The sequence below is a fragment of the Dendrobates tinctorius genome, unplaced genomic scaffold (genome assembly GCF_039654945.1).
Source record: "Dendrobates tinctorius isolate UK_male_01 unplaced genomic scaffold, ASM3965494v1 ptg000107l, whole genome shotgun sequence".
NCBI classification, from domain to species: domain Eukaryota; kingdom Metazoa; phylum Chordata; class Amphibia; order Anura; family Dendrobatidae; genus Dendrobates; species Dendrobates tinctorius.
In genome coordinates this window covers 35,114,713-35,142,512 of record NW_027361775.1, presented here as the reverse complement: position 1 = coordinate 35,142,512, position 27,800 = coordinate 35,114,713, and the positions used below count along the sequence as shown (strand labels likewise).

The following is a 27,800-nucleotide window of genomic DNA, read 5'->3' as shown; positions in this document are numbered from 1 at the left end:
ACATTTAAACTCAAGTTAGTAGTCAGTACACAGCTGCAATAATTTAAAGTGATTCGAATTACCCACTTATAAAGTTTAGCTATTCTAGTAGAATTGTCCTGACATATTAATAATTTAATTTAACAGCAAAAGCCATGGTCTGTAAACAGCTTAGAACACAACAAATGGATCTAATTGTGGAAAGTTATCAATAAGGAGAAGGGTGCAACAAATATTTCCAAGGCATTAGATGTACACCGTGAAGATGATCATGAAGAAATGGCTTTAATTTGACACAACAGTGACATTTCCTAGATCTGAACATCTCTCAAAAATTGATCAGAAGACAAAAAGAAAATTTTCCTGCAAAGCTGCCAATAGGCTTACGGCAACATTAAAGAAGCTGCACAAATTTTTTGGAAAGCATTGCTTGTATACTCCATGTGACAAAAATCTCTTGTGTTTTTCATGTCTGGCCTCTGGTGTAGGGCGCAAAAGATGAAAGCCTTTTCTTACAAAGAAAAACATTCAAGCCCTGGTATGTTTAGTGAAAACCTACATCATGTCTGCCAAGATCATGTGGGAAAACATGTTATTTCTAATGAGACTGGGGTTGAACTTTTTTGCCATAATTCTAAAAGGTATTTTTTGGCATATTTACCATAAGACAACATACCCACAGTGAAGCATGGTGTAGGTAGAATTTTACTTTGGGGCTGTGTTTACAAAAGCAAGGCACTTTAACAGTGCTGTGTAGACTTTTTATATAAACTGTGTAATTTATTATTGATAATTCAGGACAACTGAAAATTCATGGACATATAATGAAGGGTATCAGTGGTTTTTATACTTTTAAAAACACAGTTGCTGATTGTTATTCACCATAAATATCTCACTTGCAACAAATGTCATAACCTTCATGACATTTACTAATAAGTAAAGATTCCACTTTCTCTTTCTTTTTTAATTACTGCAGACATTTTGGTGCTTATTTAGTCACATATTGTAGAGCTTTCCTGACCTCAAAATGTCTGCTGATGGAGTAACACAAAATAAATACTGTTTATCAGCCTCCTCCAGTTAAATACAAGCTTTTGCCATGTACAGTGTTTTTCAATTAAAGGAGGATGATGGAATAATCTGATCACATGCTCTTATATTAATGCTATTTTGAGTACAAGAGTGTTATGAAAGCATTGAGGAAGGCTGCACTAACAAGCAGGCATTACTTCACAAAGGAGGATATCATCGTTGGACCTTAATTACCTTTATGTTAGTAAATGCGTTAAAATCATATCTCGGCACAAATGACAATATGTTAAAATAATAAAATAATTAATTCTTTAATATTCAATTTCTTACAGCTCCAGTAGCCCCCTTAGTCCTGTAGTGAAGTTGTTTCTTTTATCATTCACATGACCATTGTAGCCCATCATTGGTGATAATTTGAGCTGTTGGGTCATTTTTTTAAACTAGTGGACAAATTATTTATATTTTAGATTAACAGCAGTGAAATCATCTGTACCGTTCAAGGTTCAACAATGAGGAATTTTTATGCATTTTTATTTTAGGTGTCCTAATGTTTCAATTTCCCTTATCAATTGTGTCTTGAAAATAGAAGAAAAACTCTATTCAGATATAATCCCGAACTCTGAATCAGCTTGAGATTCACAGTAAGGTGTGAACCAATCGCTTCTTAACAGGGCATTGTTACGGCAGTATCAAATAACATTGTCGGTAATTCAGGGATTTTTTAAGTACCATATGTGGTGTGAGTTGATATTTTCTCTCTAATACTAAATGAGACAAGAGGCAGCTGTTTCATAGGGATTTTACCTTTCTCTGAATCAACATTGGAGCATTAATCTTTATGGACTTAATCCTTGGCAGGTGTCACATAACCACCTTTCTGTGGTCCAATCCTATCGCCCCATTTGGGTTTCTTAGTGGGGATGGCTGGGAAGTTTGGCGGATCTATTTGAATCTTCTGTGCCCTGGCATTATTATCATAACTTGGTTAAAAATTCTGCACTGATAGCAGTATCCGAGACTAATAAGTTATGTTTCTGATCAAGCACTTGGATTTTCCCCTATACTGTACTTAAAGAGGACCGTTCACCAAATTTTTCATGTTGGGCTCTTGCTGCAGAGTGGAATAAACCATTTTTTTACTACTTCGCGGAATAGAAACTGTAGAAGATCTGCAAGGAAGAATGGCAGAGGATCCCCCAAACCAGGTGTGAAAAACTTGTTGCATCATTCCCAAGAAGACTCATGGCTGTACTAGCTCAAAAGGGTGCTTCTACTCAATACTGGGTCTGAATACTTATGACCATGTGATATTTCAGTTTTTCTTTTTTAATAAATTTGCAAAAATTTCTACATTTCTGTTTTTTTTTCAGTCAAGATGGCGTGCAGAGTGTACATTAATGAGAAAAAAATGAACTTTTTTTACTTTACCAAATGGCTGCTATGAAACAAAGAGTGAAATATTTAAAGCGGTCTGAATACTTTCCGTACCCACTGCAAATATGTACATGTTTGGTATCACCATAATCATGTTTACATGGTGAATCAACATCCAAGTTTTTTTTTACCATACAATGAAAACTGCAAACTCAAAACCTGAAAAACCATGTCAGAATGATATTTTTTATTCACAATTTTACAAGAGTTCAAATTAGTTTCTGTTTTCCAGCACAGTGAAGAGTTAAATAAATGGTGTAATTCAATAGTACCATTATCTCAAAAAAATAAAAAGCAAATCTGAACTGAGAAAAGTAAGTTAATGTGTATGCACAATGTAAGTGCATATTAACACATGACCATTAACCAGAGAAAACAAAAAGCAAAAAACACAAATATCCTGAACTAAAAAGTAAAAAATATACTGCAAATAATGCATAAAGGTAATAATAATAATAAGGGTATTTAGTAAACATAATTTTGATCAAAATAATGTACAAGCCATCCCGCCACGTCACGGCAACCCTTGTGGGACAGTCCCTACTCTAGTATTTAAAACCTTTTCACTTGCCAAGTGGCGTGAATGTGAATAAGGGTCGAGCGGCTGAACCACTAGTAACAGCCGCTCGACCCTTATTCACATTCACGTCACTTGGCAAGTGAAAAGGTTTTAAATACTAGAGTAGGGACTGTCCCACAAGGGTTGCCGTGACGTGGCGGGATGGCTTGTACATTATTTTGATCAAAATTATGTTTACTAAATACCCTTATTATTATTATTACCTTTATGCATTATTTGCAGTATATTTTTTACTTTTTAGTTCAGGATATTTGTGTTTTTTGCTTTTTGTTTTCTCATTATCTCAAAAAGCAAACCCTCATTTTTATATGGGCGGAAAAATAAAAAAGTTAGGGATCTTTGGAAAAAGGGAGTAAAAAAAGGTAGAGTAAAAAATATAAATTACTGATGATTAAAAATTTAAAATAAATAAATTGTCTAAAATATGAAAAACTATAAAATGTATTTTCAACTTTTAAACACTACAGGGAGCAGTTTCTGACATTTGCTATGAAAACCTAGTGTACTTCTTGCTTACATTACAAATGCAGTAAATTTGGGCATGACAGGCTTTCATATGTCTGATGTCATTCCTCCCCTCCCCTTTTGGGTGTTTTTAAAAGGATAAGGGAGTATGAAGATTAGGATCACCATCACGGGTGAACCTAGCCTCTCTGCTGCCTGAGGCGAACAGCAAAATGACGCCCCCCCCTGCACACAAAGTAAATTTTTATATCTATATGTAAAGCTGAGTACAATAGTGGACATTTTGATTTAGATAAATAGAAAAAAAGGTGTCCAAACACAAGGATGGCAGCGCCATGACACGCACATACAAGAACAACACAGAAGTATCCAGGACAAGAGTCATTAATGGCAATGGTAGGCCTGTCACAGGGCCGGACTGCCGGACAGGGGCAAAAATGCAGCTCTGCCACACAAATCCCACCTGCCCACAAACTATAACACTCATCAGCCCCAATCAGTGAATTTTTGCTATACTTTGTCATCCCCTCATCACTCTCTTAAAGGAGTTATTTGAAGAGCCACATGTGAATGGCGCCACAGTGCGTATGATTGACCACAGCTCCATTTGCATGGTGCTCTTCAAAGCTACGTTTCCCAGGATCATGGAGGTCCCAGCGGTCAGATTCACAACAAACAGAAAGTCATCCCCTATCCCCACATAAAGCTCCATACAGTATTATGGGCCCCATATATTACTGCTTTCAGTATTATGGGCCCCATATAATGCTCCATACAGTATATTGGGCCCCATATATTTCTTCATACAGCATAATGGGCCCCATATATTACTTCATACAGCATAGTGGTCCCCATATATTACTTCATAGAGTATAATGGGCACCATATAATACTTCATACAGCAAAATGGGCCCCATATAATACTTCTCAGCATACCCTGCTGCTCTGGTCTCCTCAGTGTATTCTGATCCTCCGCACTGCTTGGCACAGGTACATCATTAACTTTACATATATAATTGTCCACTTGGACTGATAGTAATAGTGATCTGTTTGTACCCTGTTGTCTGGGGCTGGCCCACTTTATGGGGGTGCTCAGGGCATATGATTATACACCAGTAAAAAGTATGAAAGGCTCAATTTGACCAGTGCCACCTAGTTTCCTACCCCTCTTATTCTACCTGTACTGTGGGCACTCTGACTGGTACTGAGGAAAATAAAGAAAGAACAGAGAGAGAGAGAAGAAAGAAAACAGAGAAAGAAAGAACGAAGAGAGAGAAAGAAAGAGAGGAAAGAAAGAACACAGAGAGAAAGAAAGAAAGAAGAAAGAAACAAACAGAGAGAGAAAGAAAGAGGGGAATGAAAAAAAGAACAGAGAGAGAAAAAAAGAAAGGGGAAAGAAAGAACAGAGAGCGAAAGAAAGAGGGGACAGAGAAAAGGAACAGAGAGGGAGAGAGAAAGAAAGAGGGGAAAGAAAGAACAGAGAGAGACAGAAAGAAAGATAGAAAGAAAGAAGGGAAGAAAGAACTGAAAGAGAGAAAGAAAGAGAAATAAAGAAAGAACACAGAGAGAGAAAGAAAGAGGAAAGAAAGAGAACAAAGAAAGAAAGAACTGAGAGAAAGAAATGAAAAACAGAGAGAGAGAAAGAACAGAGAGAGAAAGAAAGATTAGAGAGAGAAAGAAAGAAACATTACAGAGAGAAAGAAAAAGGGGAAATAAAGAGAAAGAAAGAACAGAGCAAAAGAACAGAGAGAAAGAGGGGAAAGAAAGAACAGAGAAAGAAAGAAAGAGGGGAAAGAAAGAAAGAACAGAGAGAAAGAAAAAAGAAAGAAAAAGAACACAGAAAGAAAGAGAAAGAAAGAGTGGACAGAAAAAAAGAACAGAGAGAGAAAAAAGAAAGAGGAGAAAGAAAGAACAGAGAGGGAGAGAGAAAGTGAGGGGAAATAAATAAAAAACAGAGAAAGAAAGAGGGGGAAAGAAAGATGGGAAAGAAAGAGAACAGAGAGAGAGAAAGAACAGAGAGAAAAAGAACAGCGAGAGAAAGAGAGGAAAGAAAGAAAGAACAGAGAGAAAAAGAAAGAATGAGGGGAAAGAAAGAGAACAGAGAGAGAGGAAGAACAGAGCAAGAGAAAGAAAGAACAGATAGAAAGAAAAAGCAGAGAGAAAAAGAAAGATTAGAGAGAGAAAGAAAGAGGGGAAAGAAGGAAATAACAGAGAGAAAGAAGAGAGATAGAAAGAGAGGAAAGAAAGAACAGAGAAAGAGAGAAAAAAAGAAAGATTAGAGAGAGAAAGAAAGGAGAGAGAAAGAAAGAAAGATTCTATAAAGATACTATAGCAGCCCGGCTCCCATTGTAGTGTCCACCTGAGCCTCCCGATGAAGGACATATCTTGATCCACTCACATGGCCTGCATCCCCGAGTCCAAGGCGATCCCGCTGTCGGCGCTGTCGGAGGACACGGTGATGGATCTGAAGCATTCCCCAAAGTGCCTCCATGGTTCTGTCACAATCTCCTCCTGAAATTACCTAATTTCCGGTCAGCTTCTGGCACGTCACTTCCGGTGGAACGTCATGTGCGAATTTTAAAGTGCTCCTCGGGCCTCCGCCGTGTACTCCTGTGTCAGCGGGAAAAGTAAGCTCCCGGCCGGGGCAGAGGGACAGACTCTCTCTCAAAATCTGGACTGTCCCGTTGGGAGGTATGGATGCTCACCACCATACACCTTGTACATGTATGGCTCGGCACACCTTATACACACACAGTTCCGCTTTTTATGCCTTGTACACACACGGCTCCGCTCTGGACACCTCGCACACACACGGCTTCACTCAGTACACACATGGCTCCACTCCATAAACCTCTTACACATGCAGCTCTGCTCCGCACACCTTTTACACACATGACCACGCTCTGTACACCTTGTGCACACATGGCTCCACTCTGTAAACCTTGTACACATGCGGCTTTGCTCCATACACCTCGTATACACGCGGTTCCACTCTATACACACGTGGTTCCACTCCATACACACGTGACTCCACTACACGTGGCTCCGTACACACATGGTTCTGCTCCATATACACATGGCTCTGCTCCACACACTTCGTACACACAGCGCTCCATTTTGTACGCCCCATACACACACAGCTCCATTCTGTACATCCCCTACACACACGGCTCCGCTCCGTACACCTGGTACACACACGGCTCCGCTCCGTACACCCCGCACACACGCGGCTCCGCTCCGTACACATGTAGCTCCGCTCTATAAACCCAGTACACATGCTGCTCCGCACACCCCGTACAGATGCTGCTCCGCTCCGAACACCTCGTGCACACGACTCCACTTAGTGCACACATGGTTCCACTCCGTAAACCTCATACACATACGACTCTGCTCTGTACACCTTTTACACATGTGTCCACGTTCTGTACTCCTTATACACACATGCTCCGCTCTGTAAACCTTGTACACATGCGGCTTTGCTCCATACACCTCGCACACACGCGGCTCCACTCCGTACATACACTGCTCCGCTCCGTACACACGCGGCTCCGCTCTGTACACCTCACACACACGGCTCCACTCCGTAAACCTTGTACACATGCGGCTCCGCTCTGTACACCTTTTATGCACGTGGCCATGCTCTGTACACCTTGAACACACATGGCTCCACTCAGTAAACCTTGTACACATGCGGCTTTGCTCCGTTCACCTCGCACACAAATGCTGCTCCGCTCCATACACACGCGACTCTGCTCCGTACACCTTGCACACACACGGCTCCACTCAGTAAACCTCGTACAAACATGCGGCTCTGCTCCGTACACCTTTTACACACATAGCTCCACTCAGTAAACCTTGTACACATGCGGCTTTACTCTGTACACCTCACACACACGCGGCTCCGCTCCATACACACACGGCTCAGCTCCGTAAACATCGTACACACAGCGCTCCGTTTTGTATGCCCCATACATGTGCGGTTCCGCTTCGTACACCTCGCACACGCGCGGTTCCTCTCCGTACACCTCGCACACATGCAGTTCCTCTCTGTACACCTCGCACACACGCGGCTCCTCTCCGTACACCTCGCACACACATGGGTCTGCTCCGTACACTTCGCACACAAATGTCTTTGCTCTGTACACCTCGGACACGTGCGGCTCTTCTCCGTACACCTTATACACGTGGCTCCGCTACGTACACCTCACACACACATGGCTCTGCTCCGTACACCTCGCACACGTGCGGCTCTGCTACATCCACCATGTAAATCCCCCTGACCCCACACATAAAACTTCCCTTATTCAGCACGCAGCACAGCAGAGTCTTGCATAGTACACTGAGGCCCCTGATCATGTGACCTCGACTCCTCCCCTCCTGTGACTTCATTACAGGTCCTGTGGCAGAGAAGAGAAGATAGCAGAGCAGTGATGGAGATGATCGATAGACCGACGGCTGATAAGCACAGGACCTGTGATGAGATCACAGGAGGGGAGGAGTCAAGGGTCACATGATCAGGGAGCCCTGACTCCTTCCCTCTTGTGACCTCATCAATTAGGGTGTGTGCACACGCTGTGGGTTCTGCTGCGGATCCGCAGCGGATTTGGCTACTGCGGATCCACAGCAGTTTTTGCTGTGGTGTACAGTAGCATTCTAACCTATGGGAAAAAAAACGCTGTGCAGATGCTGCGGAATTTTCCGCGCGGATTTGCTGCTGTTTCAAAACCGCAGAAAGAACTGACATGTCAATTCTTTCTGCGGATTCCGCTGCGGTTTGCCATCTCCTCCACTGTGGAGATGAAAAACCGCAGGGCAAAACCACAGGCTAATCCGCAGGTAAAACCGCAGGTCTTTTGACCTGCAGATTTAGCTGCGGATTTTACAAAATCCGCGCGGCCACATCCGCACAGGATTACAAGGCACAGGATTACCCTTACAATGCTCTGCACACTACCACAGCACCAGCGTGAAGAGGGCGAGGCTAAATTGTAGGTGCTGTGTCATGATCCATGCTGGATCATGACTGATATAAAGTACAGGTAACCATTAGGATTATTGCACGGTGGTGTCGTTTTTTCTAAGTTTTCCCTCGGCGGTGGTGAGCGTCATTGCACTCTTGTTTCTTTAGTTAAGTGCACATTATTATAATGCAGGTGTGATTGCTGGCTCTGCTATAAAAGAGTCACAGGAGTTGCAATCAGGTTTGGTGATAGTGTTCATTTCAATAATCCTTGGTGGAGGAAGGATATAGAGAGAGGTCCTGGCAGCTCAGTCAGAGCCCTGGTGTGAAAGGAGTCATAGGGGATTTCCAGGTAGCTCTGACAGAGCTTGGTGGCATCGATTCAGGAGGAGAGCTGCATGCTGGTGGTGGACTCTGTTGCCAGGAGCAAGTGCAACAGAGTAAAGCTAAGCTGTGTTTCCCCGTTTGTGTTTACTCCTTAGTGTGTATTAGTACAGCGGTGGGGCCAGTGCCTGCACCACCCAGCTCCCTAGGAAAGGATAGGTGTAGGGTGTGCTAGGGCGACAGGTTCGTGATCGGTGCCCGGTGCAGAATCGGCATAGGGAACGTTAGGAGCGTTAGGGACACTGACTCAGGGGAGTGCAGGAGGTCTCCACGTCCCCTTTCCCTATCGCAGGGCCCACCATTGTAACTGTTTCCCCACCCCTTGTCTTGTTGTTTTAGTTACCGGCCTGCGAGCCCTGTCACACAGGACAGTATCACGTGCCGCATCCTGTCGTTTTAGTTACCGGCCTGCGAGCTGTGTCACACAGGACGGGTCCACGTGACATGCTGGCTGCATGGCACGTTATCTGACTGACTGCAGGGGGCGGCGCCGCGCTACCAACCCCTCTGTTCAGGGACTTGATGCTGCCTGAGCCGACGGCTCAAATTGCTCCATTATAGATGCGGCCCTGATCACCGTACATAACCATTATGTTACTGACTAACCATGTGTTACTGAGATTTGGACAGTGTCACCAAGGACTTTTGGCACTGCTGATTCTGTTAGTTAGTGCTATACTGCTCACTGGCCTTTACAGAGGTCTAAGCAGATCAGTGATATGATTGCAGCTGCAGCACTCAGATCAGCAGTGTAAGGTAGCGCCTCCTGTTTGTGTTGGGGAACACTCACTTGGCAGCGGATTCGTGGCACACGGGAACACTTTGCGTTTAAACAGTCTATGTGGTTTCTTATACATCATAAACCATATAAGGCAACACGAGGCAAACAGTCTTGCATCAGACAGATGAATTCTTAATGTCTATAGTAGAGCTTCACTCTCTCTGGCCTGTGGGAACATAGGCTGTGCCATGTCCAGCATATAGGCTCTATTGCCTGAACTCAGTCTCTTTCTGATCTCGGTCAGTATCACTCACGTTTGTCAAGGAAGCTGTTGAACTGGGATCACCATGCCAGGCAACGCCTTGCTCACTAGGCCGCCTAACAGTTTCAGATCCTCAGCCGGGCGGTAGCTTCCCCATGCAGAGCCATCACTGACTCTGGAAACACTGCCTCTCTGTGTGCACACAGGCCACCAGGTCCAAAGCCTCCATGTGCTCTTCAGGGAGGTAGCACAACTTCCACCACAAACGGCCTTCCAGGACCTTCCACATGAACCAATCAGGTCCATGCACTCCCCCATGTGACCAGACCTCAGGCACATTATATTGTTGTGAGTTCATTTTCCCCTTCGTCACTGAGGTCTGGTGAACTCCCTATTCTGGTAAAGGAAGGTAATGAGCCTGATTATCAGGCACCTGAGCCTAATGAGGATGACTGGCTGAGTGGAGTCACGGACTGGATATAAGGCTGCCGACGCCCTTCTGCCCTGCGGGTGATTTCTCTGTGGACTTCTAGGACACCAGTCTGATTCCTGCTCCTCTAAAGCTAAGTTTTCTGTTTTGCCTTTTAGCATTTTTGTTTTTGTTTTTTGTTTTCCTTGCTTTTCTGTATTCTGCCATTCCCTGCTGGGGTGAGCTGAATCTCCTTTTGCCTGTAGCTCTGTCTTCAGAATATTCCTGAGTACTGACATAGCTTTTTGAAGCCTAGTGTCTTCAGGGCCTTTTTCACTGTCAGTCTGTTGGCTCTTATTTTCATAGGGTTTTTCACGGATTGCAGACAGCAGCCTTCCTGCCCTTTTCTATCTAGTTAGCTTGGGCCCCGTCTTTGCTCAGTCTATCTTTCTGTCTGTGTTAGTATTTTCATCTTGCTTCACCGTCATTATATGTTGGGGGCTGCCTATTGCTTTGGGGTCTGTTCTGGGGCAGTTTAGATTTCCCCTTTCTTTCTTTAGGCCTATTTAATTCTCCGGCTGTGATCGAGGGGTCTAGGGCATCGTAGTAACCCCCCACGGCTACTGCTAGTTGTGTTGATAGGTTCAGGGGTCTGCAATCCGATAGCTGCCAACTTCTCTGGTTTTCTGGACTTAGCTAGCATTTCTGTTTTTGCCTCCTACGGTGACTCAATCATAACAGAATCACCCGCCATACCGCAGATCCTAGGGTAGTCAATAGCAGGAAAGAATTGTGTTTAAAAAAAAAAAAAGGTGTGTGTATATTCTTTCCTCTATATCTCTGAGGCCGTAGGGGGAATTTTTTTTTCTCTCTCAATGGAGATAAAGCAATTGTCTGATCGTGTGGAGCAGCTCGCTGCGGAAGTGCAGGGAATTTCCGCCTACCTTGCTCGTTCGCATGCTGTTGAACCAAAGATCCCTACTCCTGATGTATTTTTTGGGGATCGATCTAAATTTTTGAGTTTCAAAAATAATTGTAAATTATTTTTTGCCTTGAAGCCTAACTCGTCAGGGAGCTCCGCGCAGCAGGTTAAAATTGTCATCTCTTTGCTGCGTGGCGATCCCCAGGATTGGGCGTTTTCTTTGAAACCAGATGATCCTATTCTGACTAATGTGAACGCATTCTTTCAAGCTTTGGGGTTGTTGTATGACGAACCTAATGCTATTGATCAGGCTGAAAAGACCCTGTTGGCATTGAACCAGGGTCGAGATTCTGCAGAGTTGTACTGTCAAAAGTTCCGAAAGTGGGCGGTCCTTACTACCTGGAATGATAATGCCTTGGCTGCTCTCTTTCGGAAGGGTTTGTCAGAAGCCGTAAAAGATACTATGGTGGGATTTCCTGTTCCCTCTGGTCTGGACGATTCTATGTCATTAGCCATTCAGGTTGATCAGCGTTTACGTGAACGCAGGATTGCACGAGAGGTGTTATCACCGGTTGAACAGACGTCTGAACCAATGCAACGTGATAGAGTTTTGTCTAAGGCGCAACGTCAGGAGTTCAGAAGGCGTAATAAGCTGTGTTTTTTTTGTGGAGATGCCTCGCATATTATTTCTGTCTGTCCTAAACGAGAGAAACGTTTTGCACACACGTTTTCTGTAGGTGGTGTTCAACCTAAGTTTCTTCTGGCAATTACTCTGATCTGCTCCCTGTCCACATTTTCCGCCAAGGCTTTTGTGGATTCGGGAGCAGCGCTAAACCTAATGGACTTGGATTTTGCTAAACGTTGTGGATTTCCAATGACACCTCTGCAGACGCCTATCCCTTTGAGGGGGATTGATGCTACTCCTTTGGCTAAAAATAAACCTCAGTTTTGGACCCAGGTGGTCATGCGGGTCGCCCCAGACCATCAAGAAAATTGCAGATTTTTGGTATTGCATGGTCTGCATGATGCCGTTGTTCTGGGGTTTCCCTGGTTGCAAATTCATAATCCAGTTTTGGATTGGAAATCTGTGTCTGTGGTGAGTTGGGGTTGTCGGTGTGCCTTTAGTGAGGCTCCGTTTTTTTCCACCTCTCCTCAGTCGCATGATGTTCCGGACTATTTGGCGGACTTTTATGATGTATTTAGTGAGAATGAGTCTGCGTCCTTGCCTCCTCATAGGAGTTATGACTGTGCAATTGAACTAAGCCCGGGGTGTAAATTTCCCAAGGGTCGGCTCTTCAATTTATCTGTACCCGAGCACAAGGCTATGCGGTCCTATATTAAGGAGGCATTGGAGAAGGGTCATATTAGACCATCCTCTTCACCCTTATCATGAACGATATTTTCCGAGACTTTGTCGAATTTTTGATTATCTATCTGGATGATATTCTCATGTGGAACATATTCGGACTGTGTTCCGGATCTTGAGGGAGAATTCCCTGTATGTCAAAGGATCGAAATGCCTTTTTGGAGTACAGAGGATTTCATTTTTGGGATTTATTTTGTCTCCGTCAACTATTGAAATGGACCCGGCCAAGGTACAGGCCATTTATGATTGGGTTCAGCCCACTTCTTTGAAGGCCCTCCAGAAGTTTTTGGGTTTTGCTAATTTTTATTGGAAATTTATAGCAAAATTTTCTAGTATTGCCAAGCCATTGACTGATCTGACTAAGAAGGGTGCTGATGTGTTGAATTGGTCTCCTGAGGCTGTTGCTTCCTTTCAGGAGCTGAAGCGAAGATTTACCTCCGCCCCGGTTTTGTGGCAACCTGATGTCTCACTCCCGTTCCAGGTAGAGGTGGATGCTTCTGAGATTGGTGCAGGAGCTGTTTTGTCCCAAAAGGATCCTGTAACATCTAAAATGAATCCCTGTGCTTTCTTTTCCCGAAAGTTCTCTCCATCTGAACGTAACTATGATGTGGGGAATCGGGAACTGTTGGCCATGAAATGGGCATTTGAGGAGTGGAGACATTGGTTGGAGGGAGCTAAACATCAAGTTGTGGTCCTCACTGACCACAAGAATTTGATTTACCTAGAGTCGGCTAAACGCTTGAACCCTAGACAGGCTAGGTGGGCCTTGTTTTTCACACGTTTTGATTTTGTGGTCTCTTTTCTTCCTGGAACTAAGAATGTCAAGGCAGACGCCCTCTCTAGGAGTTTCTTTGCTGATTCTCCTGTGGTGACCAAGCCTGCTACCATCTTAGGCGAAGGGGTAGTTCTTTCTGCCATCTCGCCTGATTTGAGACATGCTCTGCAAGAGTTCCAGGAGGACAAACCTGAGCGTTGTCCCAGTGGAAAGTTGTATGTTCCTGACCAGTGGAAGAAGAGAGTGATGTCTGAAGTTCATTGCTCTGCATTGGCTGGTCATCCAGGTATTTTTGGTACTAGAGATCTGGTGAGTCGCTCTTTTTGGTGGCCCACCTTGTCTCATGATGTCAGGAATTTTGTGCAGCCCTGTGGGACTTGCTCCCGGTCTAAATCTTGTTCTCGCTCTAGTGGGTTGTTGATGCCTTTGCCGGTCCCCAGGAGGCCATGGACCCATATTTCAATGGATTTCATCTCTGATATGCCGGTCTCTCAAAGAATGACTGTTATTTGGGTGATTTGTGATAGGTTCTCTAAGATGGTTCATCTTGTACCACTCCCTAAGTTGCCATCTTCCTCTGAGTTGGTGCCCCTGTTTTTGCAACAGGTGGTTCGCTTACACGGGATTCCTGAGAACATTGTATCTGACAGAGGAGTTCAGTTTGTGTCTAGATTTTGGAGGACTTTCTGTTCCAAGCTGGGAATTCAGTTGTCCTTCTTCTCTGCTTTTCACCCTCAGACCAATGGGCAGACAGAGAGAACAAACCAGACCTTGGAGTCGTATTTGAGATGTTTTATTTTCGCTGATCAGGATGATTGGGTTTCATTTTTGCCCTTGGCCGAATTTGCTTTAAATAATAGAGCTAGTTCTGCCACTTTGATGTCACCTTTTTTTTTGCAACTTTGGGTTTCATCCTCGATTTCGATTTTCTTCAGGGCAGGTGGAGCCTTCTGCCTGCCCAGGTGTTGACACTGTGGTGGAGAGAATGCACCAGATCTGGGACCAAGTGGTGGATAAGTTATCTCTCTCCCAGGAAAAGGCCCAGCGGTTTTCCAATCGACATAGGACCATTGGTCCCCAGTTTAAGATTGGTGATATGGTGTGGTTATCATCAAAAAATATTGCTATGAAGGTGGCTTCTCCTAAGTTTAAGCCTAGATTTATTGGACCTTACAAGATTTTGGAGATTATTAATCCGGTATCTTTTCGTTTGGCTCTTCCTGTCACATTTAAAATCCATAATGTGTTCCATAAGTCCTTGTTGAAGAGGTTTGTTGAACCAGTTGTTCCTGGGGTGGCACCTCCAGACCCTGTATTGGTTGAAGGTAACATGGAATATGAGGTAGAGAAAATACTGGATTCCCGTCTGGCTAGACGGAGACTCCAGTATTTGGTTAAGTGGAAGGGTTATGGTCAGGAGGATAATTCCTGGGTCTCTGCCTCTGATATTCATGCCAAAAGATTGGTGCGTGCCTTTCATCGGGCTCACCCTGATCGCCCTGGTGGCATGGTTGAGGGTTTGGTGACCCCTCCTCAAGGGGGAGGTACTGTTGTGAGTTCATTTTCCCCTTCGTCACTGAGGTCTGGTGAACTCCCTATTCTGATAAAGGAAGGTAATGAGCCTGATTATCAGGCACCTGAGCCTAATGAGGATGACTGGCTGAGTGGAGTCACGGACTGGATATAAGGCTGCCGACGCCCTTCTGCCCTGCGGGTGATTTCTCTGTGGACTTCTAGGACACCAGTCTGATTCCTGCTCCTCTAAAGCTAAGTTTTCTGTTTTGCCTTTTAGCATTTTTGTTTTTGTTTTTTGTTTTCCTTGCTTTTCTGTATTCTGCCATTCCCTGCTGGGGTGAGCTGAATCTCCTTTTGCCTGTAGCTCTGTCTTCAGAATATTCCTGAGTACTGACATAGCTTTTTGAAGCCTAGCATCTTCAGGGCCTTTTTCACTGTCAGTCTGTTGGCTCTTATTTTCATAGGGTTTTTCACGGATTGCAGACAGCAGCCTTCCTGTCCTTTTCTATCTAGTTAGCTTGGGCCCCGTCTTTGCTCAGTCTATCTTTCTGTCTGTGTTAGTATTTTCATCTTTTGTTTCACCGTCATTATATGTTGGGGGCTGCCTATTGCTTTGGGGTCTGTTCTGGGGCAGTTTAGATTTCCCCTTTCTTTCTTTAGGCCTATCTAATTCTCCGGCTGTGATCGAGGGGTCTAGGGCATCGTAGGAACCCCCCACGGCTACTGCTAGTTGTGTTGATAGGTTCAGGGGTCTGCAATCCGATAGCTGCCAACTTCTCTGGTTTTCTGGACTTAGCTAGCATTTCTGTTTTTGCCTCCTATGGTGCCTCAATCATAACATTATATGGTACATAACCACACCCACAGGTGAAGTATGCATCACATGATTATGACCTCATTGCAGGTCCTTTTAACACACCCAGCCATACACACACAGGCTTTACTTTGGGCGGTCAGACACACGCCCCTGGGTGGGTTTGTAGGTGACTGATCCCACCCATCTCACCAAGTCACCTGGAAGCCGCCCATTGTAAAACAGAAGAAACCATCAGCAGTATATCTGCTGATTAACACATATTCCAGCTTCCATCACAGGACATCCACCCCTGTGATACATATCGGCCATTTATAATCCTGCCGCTCACCATTTTCCCTATTACAATGAAGGAACGCCTGCACGTATGTCCCATACAGTGCCCCCTCGCTGTCACAGGGGTCACTGCATCACAGCAGTCAGTATCATAAATTATATGATTATACACACGCTATTTATTTTGCTACTCACACATGATAGGATTAGGTCCATGGCTTTGTGGACTGTATCACACATTATAAGATCGGGGCACCAGCACTGCAGTGATGATTTCATCCAATGATGTATTCTAATCACCATTTTTATGGTACTTTGACTTTTGTTAATTGGTAATTACAGTGATCTGAGCGTAGCAGTCATGTTATTGAGGCTGCTACTCTCAGATCACAGTAACAAGTGGTGAACTCAAGTCTAAGCACCAGTCCTGGAGTGGTGACTTCATCTGGTGGTAAGAACACACATCACATTACAGGTAATAGAAGAGAATTTACAGCCAGTGCATAGTGCTGGCTACAATAAAATGGGATAGGGCTCCATCTTCAGCTGTGAACCGTGCAAGCCGAGGGGCATGCCCAGTTCACAGCGGATGCGGCCATAGTACAGGACATATACACAGATGATGAGCACAGTGTCCTCAGGCTACCGTATTTACAGTATGAATATGAAAGTGCTTTGCTCTGACACTTAAAGAACACAAAATTAGCATCTGCAGGCTGTAATATATAATTTTTTCTCATTTGAATCCAACTGTGTGTGCTTTTAAGACTCTGTGATTCGGGGTAATGGAATATTGTGTATTAAAGGGAATGTGCGGAAGATGTGCTGGACTTGCTACTTGTGCCAAAGGGAGATTCAATCTAATCCCTACTTTGCTGGGCTTACGATTTTGTTTTGTTTTTGTTTTGCATTTATGTTCAAAATAAATACGAATTTTGTTTGAAAAAGCCTGAGTATTGATCCTGTATGATGGCACGAAAGATGACTCAACAACACATTCCTGTTAATCCCACTCTGCTTAGTCTGTCTTCCATAAATTTCTGTTCAGTTTTACCTAAAAATCTGCATATATTATCAAGCAATAGAATAAGAAAGAAAAGAACAAATAGTACTTACGTGTGTATAAACTGATCTGACCAACTAAGCCATATAAACCCATATATCTGTTATATGAAGAAATCTGAATGTTGTAGAAGTTCCCAGATGTCAGATTAGTGATCTGCATTGCTGTAATATTCACAGTCCAGGTGCTGGATGGTTCTCCATAGACAGAAATGCTGTATGTTGTATTCTCACCAAAGTAGGAATCCCAGTTTAGCCAGAAAGAGGTAGTGGTGATAAATGTAGCAGTGATGTTTCCTGTAATTGTGGAAGAAGTGATATATCACATTAAATTTATTACATACCGTATTTTTCGGGCTATAAGATGCACCTTTTTCCCTCAAATTTGGAGGGAAAATGGTGGATGCCTATAATAGTCCAAATGTAGCTTACCAGGGGGTGTTGAGGCTGTGGTGGAGCTGGATCACAGAAGGCAGGGTCCTTTCCTCAGGAAGCCGATGGAGGCAAAAGCGGAGCGATGTGGCAGGCCCTGTGTCGGCGGTGAGGCAGAGCAGTGTTGCATTTCTTCCCCAGTGGCCATTTTCCTGAAGTATTGGGCCGCCAAAGGCAGCACATGCACCAACTGGGATCTCAGCCTGGCCGATATGTCACGCCATGCAAGCACCGCCTCCAGTGACCATTTCCCTGAAGACCACAGCCGGGCCGAGATCACAGTCTGCGCATGCACCATCTCCGGCGGCCCATGGCTTGAGGAAAATGGCTGCTGGGAAAGCAATGCACTTTGCTTTACCTTTGGTGCGCTTTTTACCTCAGTATTTATAAGCCAAATTCAGGAGTGGGTGATAATCCAGAAGTGGTGACGTGTTTCTACTATACTTTTCATCTGATTGTCCCACTCCTGATTTTGGCTTACAAATACTGAGGTAAAATACTGACCATTAAATACTCAGCATGTGAACATGGCCTAAGTGGCACTATAGAGACAGCTATCTACTGTATGTTTTGGATAAAAGCCAATTTGTATACCCTAGTAAACTGGATATAATCTATATATACTGCTCAAAGAAATAAAGGGAACACAAACAGCCTGTTGCAAATGGAATGGTGTTCCCTTTATTTTTTTGAGCAGTATAGTATAGATAAAACATAACGGAGGGAGGTTGGCAAGAGTCCAAACCATTCCTGTAGCCAGACAGGAAACAAATTACCTTATGTGTTGAATATTAAAATGTATTAATGATCACTCACCTAATATAACAATCTCCTTGTTTCCACCTAGAAGTCCATTGCCTGATACTGCAAAGATCCGCACTGTGTACTGGTTCCCAATGTTGAGATTAGTAATAATTACTGATTCAGAAAACACTGTGAAGCTCTGCGATTGATTTCCTGTCACTTCTACCAGATATGAGCTTCTGTTACCTTCTGGAAGCAGCCAGCTGACATTTATTGTGCTGCTGTTTATTATAGAGGCTTTTAGCTCGGTTACAGTGGCTGGTCCTGTAAATTATACAATATATTTTGTCTCACACACATACAAAAAACATACTTCTTATTACATATTACTTATATTTAATTACCTGTTAACTTTTCCCAATCTATTCAATTTTATTTCATGGGTAAAATAAATGGAAGCACTTAAAGGGAATCTGTCACCCTTTTTTTTGCCCTATCAGCTGCCGGCATTGACATCAGGGGCTTATCTACAGCATTCTGTAATGCTGTAGAAAAGCCCCCGATGTAACCTGAAAGATAAAAAAAACACGTTAGATTATACTCACCGGAGGGGGCGGTCCGGTCCGATGGGTGTGGCGGTCCGGTCTGGCTCCTCCCATCGTTATACAATCCCGTCCTCTTCTTCCCTTCCTGTAGTAGCTCCGGCACAGGCGCACTGCTCTACCCTGTTGCGGGCAGAGCAGAGTTCTGCAGTGCGCAGGCGTCGGGAGAGGTCTGGAGCATGTGCACTGCAGTATCTGGGTGTCGCACTGGACCGCGACACCCATCAGACCGGACCACCCCCTCTGGTGAGCATAATCTAATGTATTTTTCTTATCTTTCAGGTTACATCAGGAGCTTATCTACAGCATTACAGAATGCTGTAGATAAGCCCCTGATGTCAATGCTGGCAGCTGATAGGGCAAAAAAAGCATGACAGATTCCCTTTAATGCTCACTAGATCTGCATGGTAATATATTATTTTAAGTAACTTTAATATGTAAAAGAGCCATACTAAGACTGCATTTTGTCAACAAATCTAGTTATGTATCATACGTTCTTGTCACTGCAAGTCTCTAAGTAATAAGAGCCATATAGGTCAAAGGCAACAGCAAGGATTCCTGAGCTATTAACTGCAATGCTTAAAGTTACAGGTTAGACTAGTCATAGATGTAAATATATGGCCACTAAATGGGGACTTTCTGATTTTTAATTTTTGTATTGAAATGTTTGTTGTCAATGAGGAATGAAAAGGTATTTCCCAAAACACAATGTTACCATGAAAAACACATCCACTATGGAAACTTATAATACACTACAGTATAAAGAAATATAACACTGTGTGCATACTACATCACAACAGCATGTAATTATGTGCTGCCATTATTGTGCTGGCAATAGAAATGTAAAATCTACTTGACAAAGAAAAGTGGAAGGAAGCAAATCATGAAACTACTGTACAGTCACCAAATGACGAAGAAAGTGAAATTGTCAGGAACACCGCACTGCACTTGCTCACTGAGCCAGTGCGCGTGTCCTGAGTACAAACACAGTGCTCAAAGATACCTGTGGAGCGGGCAGCAGCGGTGACTATGCATGCTCCAGGACCTGAAGCACATGACTGCTGGGGGCGTGGCCTAAGCTCCACAGCGCTAGGAGCTGCAGGGAAACGCCTAGAAAGGTAGCTACAGTACAATGTTACCAAGGGGCATAGACAGAGACAGAAACCATATCAAGCCGGGTCAAAGCACGAGATAGCAGGACAGTACCAAAGGGTTAGACAGAGCGAATAGTCAGGACGCAGCAATAGATCAGAAAACCAGAATGGGCAATGGACGGTACAATAGGGACAAACTGCAACGGAGTAACAATAGCCAAGCCAGGAGGTCAGAACCGGAGAAGACAATAGTACCAAAACAAGAGACGGAGTACAGAGTGAGGGAACAGGCCGGGTCATACACGGAAATCAAATAAGCAATGCAGAATACATGCACACCAGGGGGGTCGGTCAGACACACAACCAGAATAACAGTATAGCTGACAGAGAATGCTAGTCTGGAGTGAGTATAAATACCCCTCCCAGATCCAAAGAGAGGCCGGCAAAAGTTAACCCTGTGAAAACAGGACATTAACCATGTCCTAACCATGACAGTACCCCCCTCTTAATGGGGGGCCACTGGACCCCCAGGTTTCTCAGGGTATCTGGCATGAAAAGCCCGCACCAGTCGATCAGCGTGCACCGAACTGGCCGGAACCCATGACTGATCCTCCACGGAATATCCTTCCAATGAATAAGGTACTGAAGTCTCCGGCGCACCCACCGGGTACTGAAGTCTCCGGCGCACCCACTGTGAATCAATGATGCACCCTACCTCGCACTCCAGTTGACCCTCTACCAAAACTGGTGGAGCCACAGATGAGGGATCTTCTCTAACTGTCCCCACAGGTTATAATAGGGACCTGTGGAAGACGTTAGATATTTTGAAGGAGGTGGGCAACTGTAATCTGTATGCCACCGGGTTGATTACCTCTACAATCTTGTATGGGCCAATAAATTTTGGGCCCAACTTCATAGAGGGTATCTTAAGTTTGATGTTAAGGGTGGACAACCAGACTTTTCCCCCCACTGTTAACGCAGGACCCAACCCCCTCCTCCTGTCCGCAAAATGTTTATACTTCTTCTGGGCTTTGGAGATGTTCCCCTGCACCTCCCTCCAGAGGGTTTTTAACTGTTGTACCATCCCCTCAGCACCAGGGCAATCCGAATCCATACGGGAAAATTCCCCAAACTGCGGAACTAACCCATAATTGACCTGAAATGGAGACTTTCCGGTAGACTGATTAATACGACAGTTGAATGCAAATTCTGCCATGGGCAATATCTCACACCAGTCTTCCTGTCTGGAGGAGGCCAGGCATCTCAGAATCTGCTCCAACGACTAGTTGGTGCGTTCAGTCTGTCCATTGGATTCCGGGTGATAGGCAGAGGAGAATGACAACGTGACCCCCAACTTCATTAAAAACGCTCTTCAAAACCTGGCCACAAATTGTACACCCCTGTCCGACACCACGTTCACAGGCACGCCATGCAATCGAACAATGTGCTGTATAAACAAGCGGGCCAAGGTTTCAGCAGATGGTAACGCAGGTAATGGCACAAAGTGGGCTTGCTTAGAAAATCTATCAACCACTACCCATACCACTGACTTGCCCTTGGAAGATGGAAGATTAGTGATAAAGTCCATGGACAGGTGTGTCCATGGTTTATCCGGAATTGGCAAAGCCACCAATTCCCCAGCCGGTCGGACCTGAGAGCTTTTAGAGCACGCGCACACCCCACAAGAATTTACAAACCTTTTTATATCAGTACCGATAGAGGGTCACCAAAAACCCCTAGCTACTGCCCCCCCCGGGTAGCTGCAATACCAGGGTGTGCACTTAACACAGAATCATGAAATTCTTGAAGGAGTGTGAGACGAAATTGTTCGGGTACAAACAATTTACCTGGGGGTTTATTTCTGGGAGCTTGTGCTTCCAGAATCTCTCTCTGTAACTCAGAGGAGACTTCAGCTACAACAACTCCCGGTTGAAGAATGGAGGAAGGAGGTTCTGGAGGGGACACAGAATCAAAACTTCGGGATAAGGCATCTGCCTTTACATTTTTAGACCCTGGTCGGAACGTGATGGTAAAATGAAATCGAGAAAAAAAAAGTGCCCACTGAGCCTGTCTGGGGGTCAATCTCTTAGCAGACTCGATATAGGCCAGGTTTTTATGATCAGTGATGACCGTAATGGGATGAGCGGCCCCCTCCAAAAAATGCCTCCATTCTTCAAAGGCCAATTTAACCACTAACAATTCCCTGTTACCGACATCATAGTTTCTCTCGGCCGAAGAGAACTTCTAAGAGAAAAAGGCACAGGGTTTAAGGTTAGTCAGGGTAGAGGGGCCCTGTGACAATACTGCCCCCACCCCCACCTCAGAAGCATCGACCTCGACGATAAAAGGTCTTGATGAATCGGGTTGTACCAACACAGGGGCTGTGGTAAAACACTTCTTTAGTGTAAGGAAGGAATTTTTTGCGGCTATGGACCAATTTTTTACATCTGCCACTTTAAGACTGAGGTCCGTCAAGGGTTTCACCACCTGCGAGAACCCTTTAATGAACTTCCTATAATAATTAGCAAAGCCCAGAAATCGCTGCAACCCCTTCAGGTCATGAGGCTGCACCCAATCGGTAATGGCCTGAACCTTCACTGGATCCATGCGAAATCCTTCCCCGGATACAATTACACCCAGAAAAGACAGTTCTTGCATAAAAAATGAGCACTTCTCCAGCTTAGCATACAAGTGGTTCTCCCGGAGTCTCATAAGAACCGTACGTAAATGGTGTAAGTGTGACTGACTGTCCTCAGAGTATATCAAGATGTCATCCAAGTAGATGACTACATAATGCCCAATCAAGTCAGAAAAAACAACATTAATGAAGTTCTGAAAAACAGCAGGAGCATTAGTGAGGCCGAAGGGCATAACCAGGTTTTCAAACAGCCCCTCAGTTGTCAGGAACGCTGTTTTCCATTCGTCCCCCTCCCGGATCCTTATAAGGTCATAAGCCCCTCGTAGATCAAGCTTAGAAAACCATTTGGCCCCCGTGAGTTGGTTGCATAGATCAGGAATCAACGAGAGAGGGTACGTGTTCTTAACATTAATTTTGTTCACCTCCCAAAAGTCGAGGCACGGTCGCAACCCACCATCTTTTTTCTTTACAAAGAAAAACCCCGCTGCCACGGGTGAAACCGAGGGCCAAATATTCCCCTTGCAAAGGCTCTTTTTGATGTACTCTTTCATAACTTGGCGCTCAGGCCCGGACAAATTAAACAAACGAGCCTTGGGTAATTTGGCTCCAGGTACTAAATCGATAGCACAATCAAATGGTCTATGTGGTGAGATCGCCTCAGCCTCGCTTTCGGAAAATACGTCTTCAAAGTCTCTCAGGTACTCCGGAATACCCTCCAGACCGACAGATGACACCGATACAGATCTTATCAGATTGACAAAAGGAATCGGGTTATAACAGAGACCATTATCATTACATCCCCATCGGATGATCTCCCCCTTCACCCAATCAATGAGAGGATTGTGGCGTTGCAACCAGGGCATCCCCAATACCAGTCCTGCAGGAGGATTATTCATAATAAAACAACTTAACTTCTCCACATGAGTGGAACCCATTTTCATAGAAAAAACTTCAGACATAAAGCAAATTCCATCCCGGGTAAGAGGGGATGATGTTATGAATGAGTCCCGCAGGAGGCAAAAACAGAAATACTAGCTAAGTCCAGAAAACCAGAGAAGTTAGCAGCTATCGGATTGCAGACCCCTGAACCTATCAACAACAACTAGCAGTAGCCATGGGGGGTTCCTACAGTGCCCTAGACCCATCGATCACAGCCGGAGAACTACATAGCCTAAAGACAGAAAGGGAAATCTAAACTGCCCCAGAGCAGACCCCAAAGCAATAGGCAGCCCCCAACATATAATGACGGTGAAGCAAGATGAAAACACACTCACACAGATAGAAAGATAGGCTGAGCAAATGATGGGGCCCAAGCTAACTAGATAGGACAGGATAGAAAAGCTGCTGTCTGTAATCCCCCAAAACCCTATCAAAAACAAGAGCCAACAGCTGATAGGGAAAAAAGCCCTGAAGACACTAGGCTTCAAAAAGACTATATCAGTACTCAGGTATTTTCTGAAGACAGAGCAAAGAGGAATTGAGCTCACCCCAGCAGGGAATAGCAGAAATCAAGGAAAACAATGCAAAACAAAACCAAAACACAAATGCAAAAAGTAGAGCAGAAAACTTAGGTTTTGAGGAGCAGGAATCAGACTGGTCTCCAAGAATCCCTCAGAGAGATCACCAGCAAGGCATAAGGGCGTCAGCAGCCTTATATCCAGTCAGTAATTCCCGTCACCCAGTCATCATCATCCTACCCAGGTGCTTGGTAATCAGCCTCACTACCTTCCTTCACCAGAAGAGGGCGTTCATCAGACCTCAATGGTGAAGGGGAAAATGTCAGTACTCAGGAATATTCTGAAGACAGAGCTACAGGCAAAAGGAGATTCAGCTCACCCCAGCAAGGAATGGCAGAATACAGAAAAGCAAGGAAAACAAAAAACAAAAACAAAAATGCAAAAAGGCAAAACAGAAAACTTAGCTTTAGAGGAGCAGGAATCAGACTGGTGTCCTAGAAGTCCACAGAGAAATCACCCGCAGGGCAGAAGGGCGTCGGCAGCCTTATATCCAGTCCGTGACTCCACTCAGCCAGTCATCCTCATTAGGCTCAGGTGCCTGATAATCAGGCTCATTACCTTCCTTTACCAGAATAGGGAGTTCACCAGACCTCAGTGACGAAGGGGAAAATGAACTCACAACAGTACCTCCCCCTTGAGGAGGGGTCACCGAACCCTCATCCATGCCACCAAGGCGATCAGGGTGAGCCCGATGAAAGGCACGCACCAATCTTTTGGCATGAATATCAGAGGCAGAGACCCAGGAATTATCCTCCTGACCATAACCCTTCCACTTAACCAAATACTGGAGTCTCCGTCTAGCCAGACAGGAATCCAGTATCTTCTCTACCTCATATTCCATGTTACCTTCAACCAATACAGGGTCCGGAGGTGCCACCCCAGCAACTACTGGTTCAACAAACCTCTTCAACAAGGACTTATGAAACACATTATGGATTTTAAATGTAACAGGAAGAGCCAAATGAAAAGAGACCGGATTAATAATCTCCAAAATCTTGAAAGGTCCAATAAATCTAGGCTTAAACTTAGGAGAAGCCACCTTCATATCGATATTTTTTGATGATAACCACACCATATCACCAACCTTAAACTGGGGACCAATGGACGATTGGAAAACCGCTGGGCCTTTTCCTGGGAGAGAGATAACTTATCCACCACTTGGTCCCAGATCTGGTGCATTCTCTCCACCACAGTGTCAACACCTGGGCAGGCAGAAGGCTCCACCTGCCTTGAAGAAAATCGAGGATGAAACCCAAAGTTACAAAAAAAAGGTGACATCAAAGTGGCAGAACTAGCTCTATTATTTAAAGCAAATTCGGCCAAGGGCAAAAATGAAACCCAGTCATCCTGATCAGCGGAAATAAAACATCTCAAATACGACTCCAAGGTCTGGTTTGTTCTCTCTGTCTGCCCATTGGTCTGAGGGTGAAAAGCAGAGGAGAAGGACAACTGAATTCCCAGCTTGGAACAGAAAGTCCTCCAAAATCTAGACACAAACTGAACTCCTCTGTCAGATACAATGTTCTCAGGAATCCCGTGCAAGCGAACCACCTGTTGCAAAAACAGGGGCACCAACTCAGAGGAAGATGGCAACTTAGGGAGTGGTACAAGATGAACCATCTTAGAGAACCTATCACAAATCACCCAAATAACAGTCATTCTCTGAGAGACAGGCATATCAGAGATGAAATCCATTGAAATATGGGTCCATGGCCTCCTGGGAACCAGCAAAGGCATCAACAACCCACTAGAGCGAGAACAAGGTTTAGACCGGGAGCAAGTCCCACAGGACTACACAAAATTCCTAACATCACGAGACAAGGCGGGCCACCAAAAAGACCGACTCACCAGATCTCTAGTACCAAAAATACCTGGATGACCAGCCAATGCAGAGCAATGAACTTCAGACATCACTCTCTTCTTCCACTGGTCAGGAACATACAACTTTCCACTGGGACAACGCTCAGGTTTGTCCTCCTGGAACTCTTCCAGAGCATGTCTCAAATCGGGCGAGATGGCAGGAAGAACTACCCCTTCGCCTAAGATGGTAGCAGGCTTGGTCACCACAGGAGAATCAGCAAAGAAGCTCCTAGAGAAAGCGTCAGCCTTGACATTCTTAGTGCCAGGAAGAAAAGAGACCACAAAATCAAAACGTGTAAAACAAGGCCCACCTAGCCTGTCTAGGGTTCAAGCGTTTGGCCGACTCCAGGTAAATCAAATTCTTGTGGTCAGTGAGGAACACGACTTGATGTTTAGTTCCCTCCAACCAATGTCTCCACTCCTCAAATGCCCATTTCATGGCTAACAGTTCCCGATTCCCCACATCATAGTTACGTTCAGATGGAGAGAACTTTCGGGAAAAGAAAGCACAGGGATTCATTTTAGATGTTACAGGATCCTTTTGGGACAAAACAGCTCCTGCACCAATCTCAGAAGCGTCCACCTCTACCTGGAACAGGAGTGAGACATCAGGTTGCCGCAAAACCGGGGCAGAATTGAATCTTCGCTTCAGCTCCTGAAAGGAAGAAACAGCCTCAGGAGACCAATTCAACACATCAGCACCATTCTTAGTCAGATCAGTCAATGGCTTGGCAATACTAGAAAATTTTGCTATAAATTTCCGATAAAAATTAGCAAAACCCAAAAACTTCTGGAAGGCCTTCAAAGAAGTGGGCTGAACCCAATCATAAATGGCCTGTACCTTGGCTGGGTCCATTTCAATAGTTGACGGAGACAAAATAAATCCCAAAAAAGAAATCCTCTGTACCCCAAAAAGGCATTTCGATCCTTTGACATACAGGGAATTCTCCCTCAAGATCCGGAACACAGTCCGAACATGTTCCACATGAGAATCCCAATCCTTGGAGAAGATCAAAATATCATCCAGATAGATAATCAAAAATTTATCCACAAAGTCTCGGAAAATTAGATTAGATTAGATTAGATTAGATAAACTTTATTGATCCCGGAGGAAATTACAGTATTACAGCAGCAGAACAAAGATCAAGAACATTACAAGAACAATACACACTTTACAAAATAAGTCTATATGGACAGCAGATGCGGATAGACTGGTACTTGTAACTCACCAATTCCCCCCCATACACTTTGAACTTCATTTAGTCTTGGGATGCTTTACACTTATACATTTGTTAAACATCCCCACAGCTGTCGGAACAAACGATTTTCTATATCTTTCCTTTTTACACATTAGTTGGAGTAGACGCTTGCTGAATGTGCTCTTTTGCTTCGCAAACAGTTCATAGAGCGGGTGTGTATTGTTGCTCATTATAGCCTTGCATTTCTTAGTAATTCTATCCTCTAATACCTCCTCGAAAGTCCTGAGTTGTAGACCCACCGCCGCACTAGCCTTCTTGATAAGTTTATTCAGCTTATTCGCGTCAGCTGTGCGCACACTACTACCCCAGCATATAATTGCATCAAAGATTGCACTCGCCACAATGGATTGGTAGAACATTTCAAGCATTTTGCTACACACATTAAACGACCTTAACTTCCTTAGGAAGTAAAGTCTACTCATCCCTTTCTTGCAAACCTTCTCCATATGGCACCTCCAATCAAGCTTGCTGTCCAGGTGAACCCCCAAATATTTGAAATTCTCCACCATCTCCACATCCTGACCATCAATAGTGATAGGTAAGCAATCCTTCATGCACCTTCCATAACTCAACACCAGCTCCCTGGTTTTCTTTACGTTGAGTTCTAAATGGTTAGCCTGGCACCAGTCAACAAAGTCCAAAACCACCCTTCTGTATTCCTCCTCCCCCCGGTCTCTCTCAATACCTCCGACTATCAC

The 27,800-nt window shown here is 44.4% G+C and overlaps 1 protein-coding gene across 1 annotated transcript in view; it reads right to left on the bottom strand.

Moving 5' to 3' along the window:
* Positions 1-27,800, bottom strand: part of LOC141100757 (receptor-type tyrosine-protein phosphatase eta-like) — a 114,771-nt gene that overhangs the window by 61,605 nt on the left and 25,366 nt on the right. Inside the window, exons 4-5 of the mRNA XM_073589441.1 lie at positions 18,205-18,456; positions 17,011-17,253 (exon numbers count right to left, since the gene is read on the bottom strand). Of these exons, the coding sequence (XP_073445542.1) occupies positions 17,011-17,253; positions 18,205-18,456 (495 nt within the window). The remainder of the gene's footprint in view (positions 1-17,010; positions 17,254-18,204; positions 18,457-27,800) is intronic.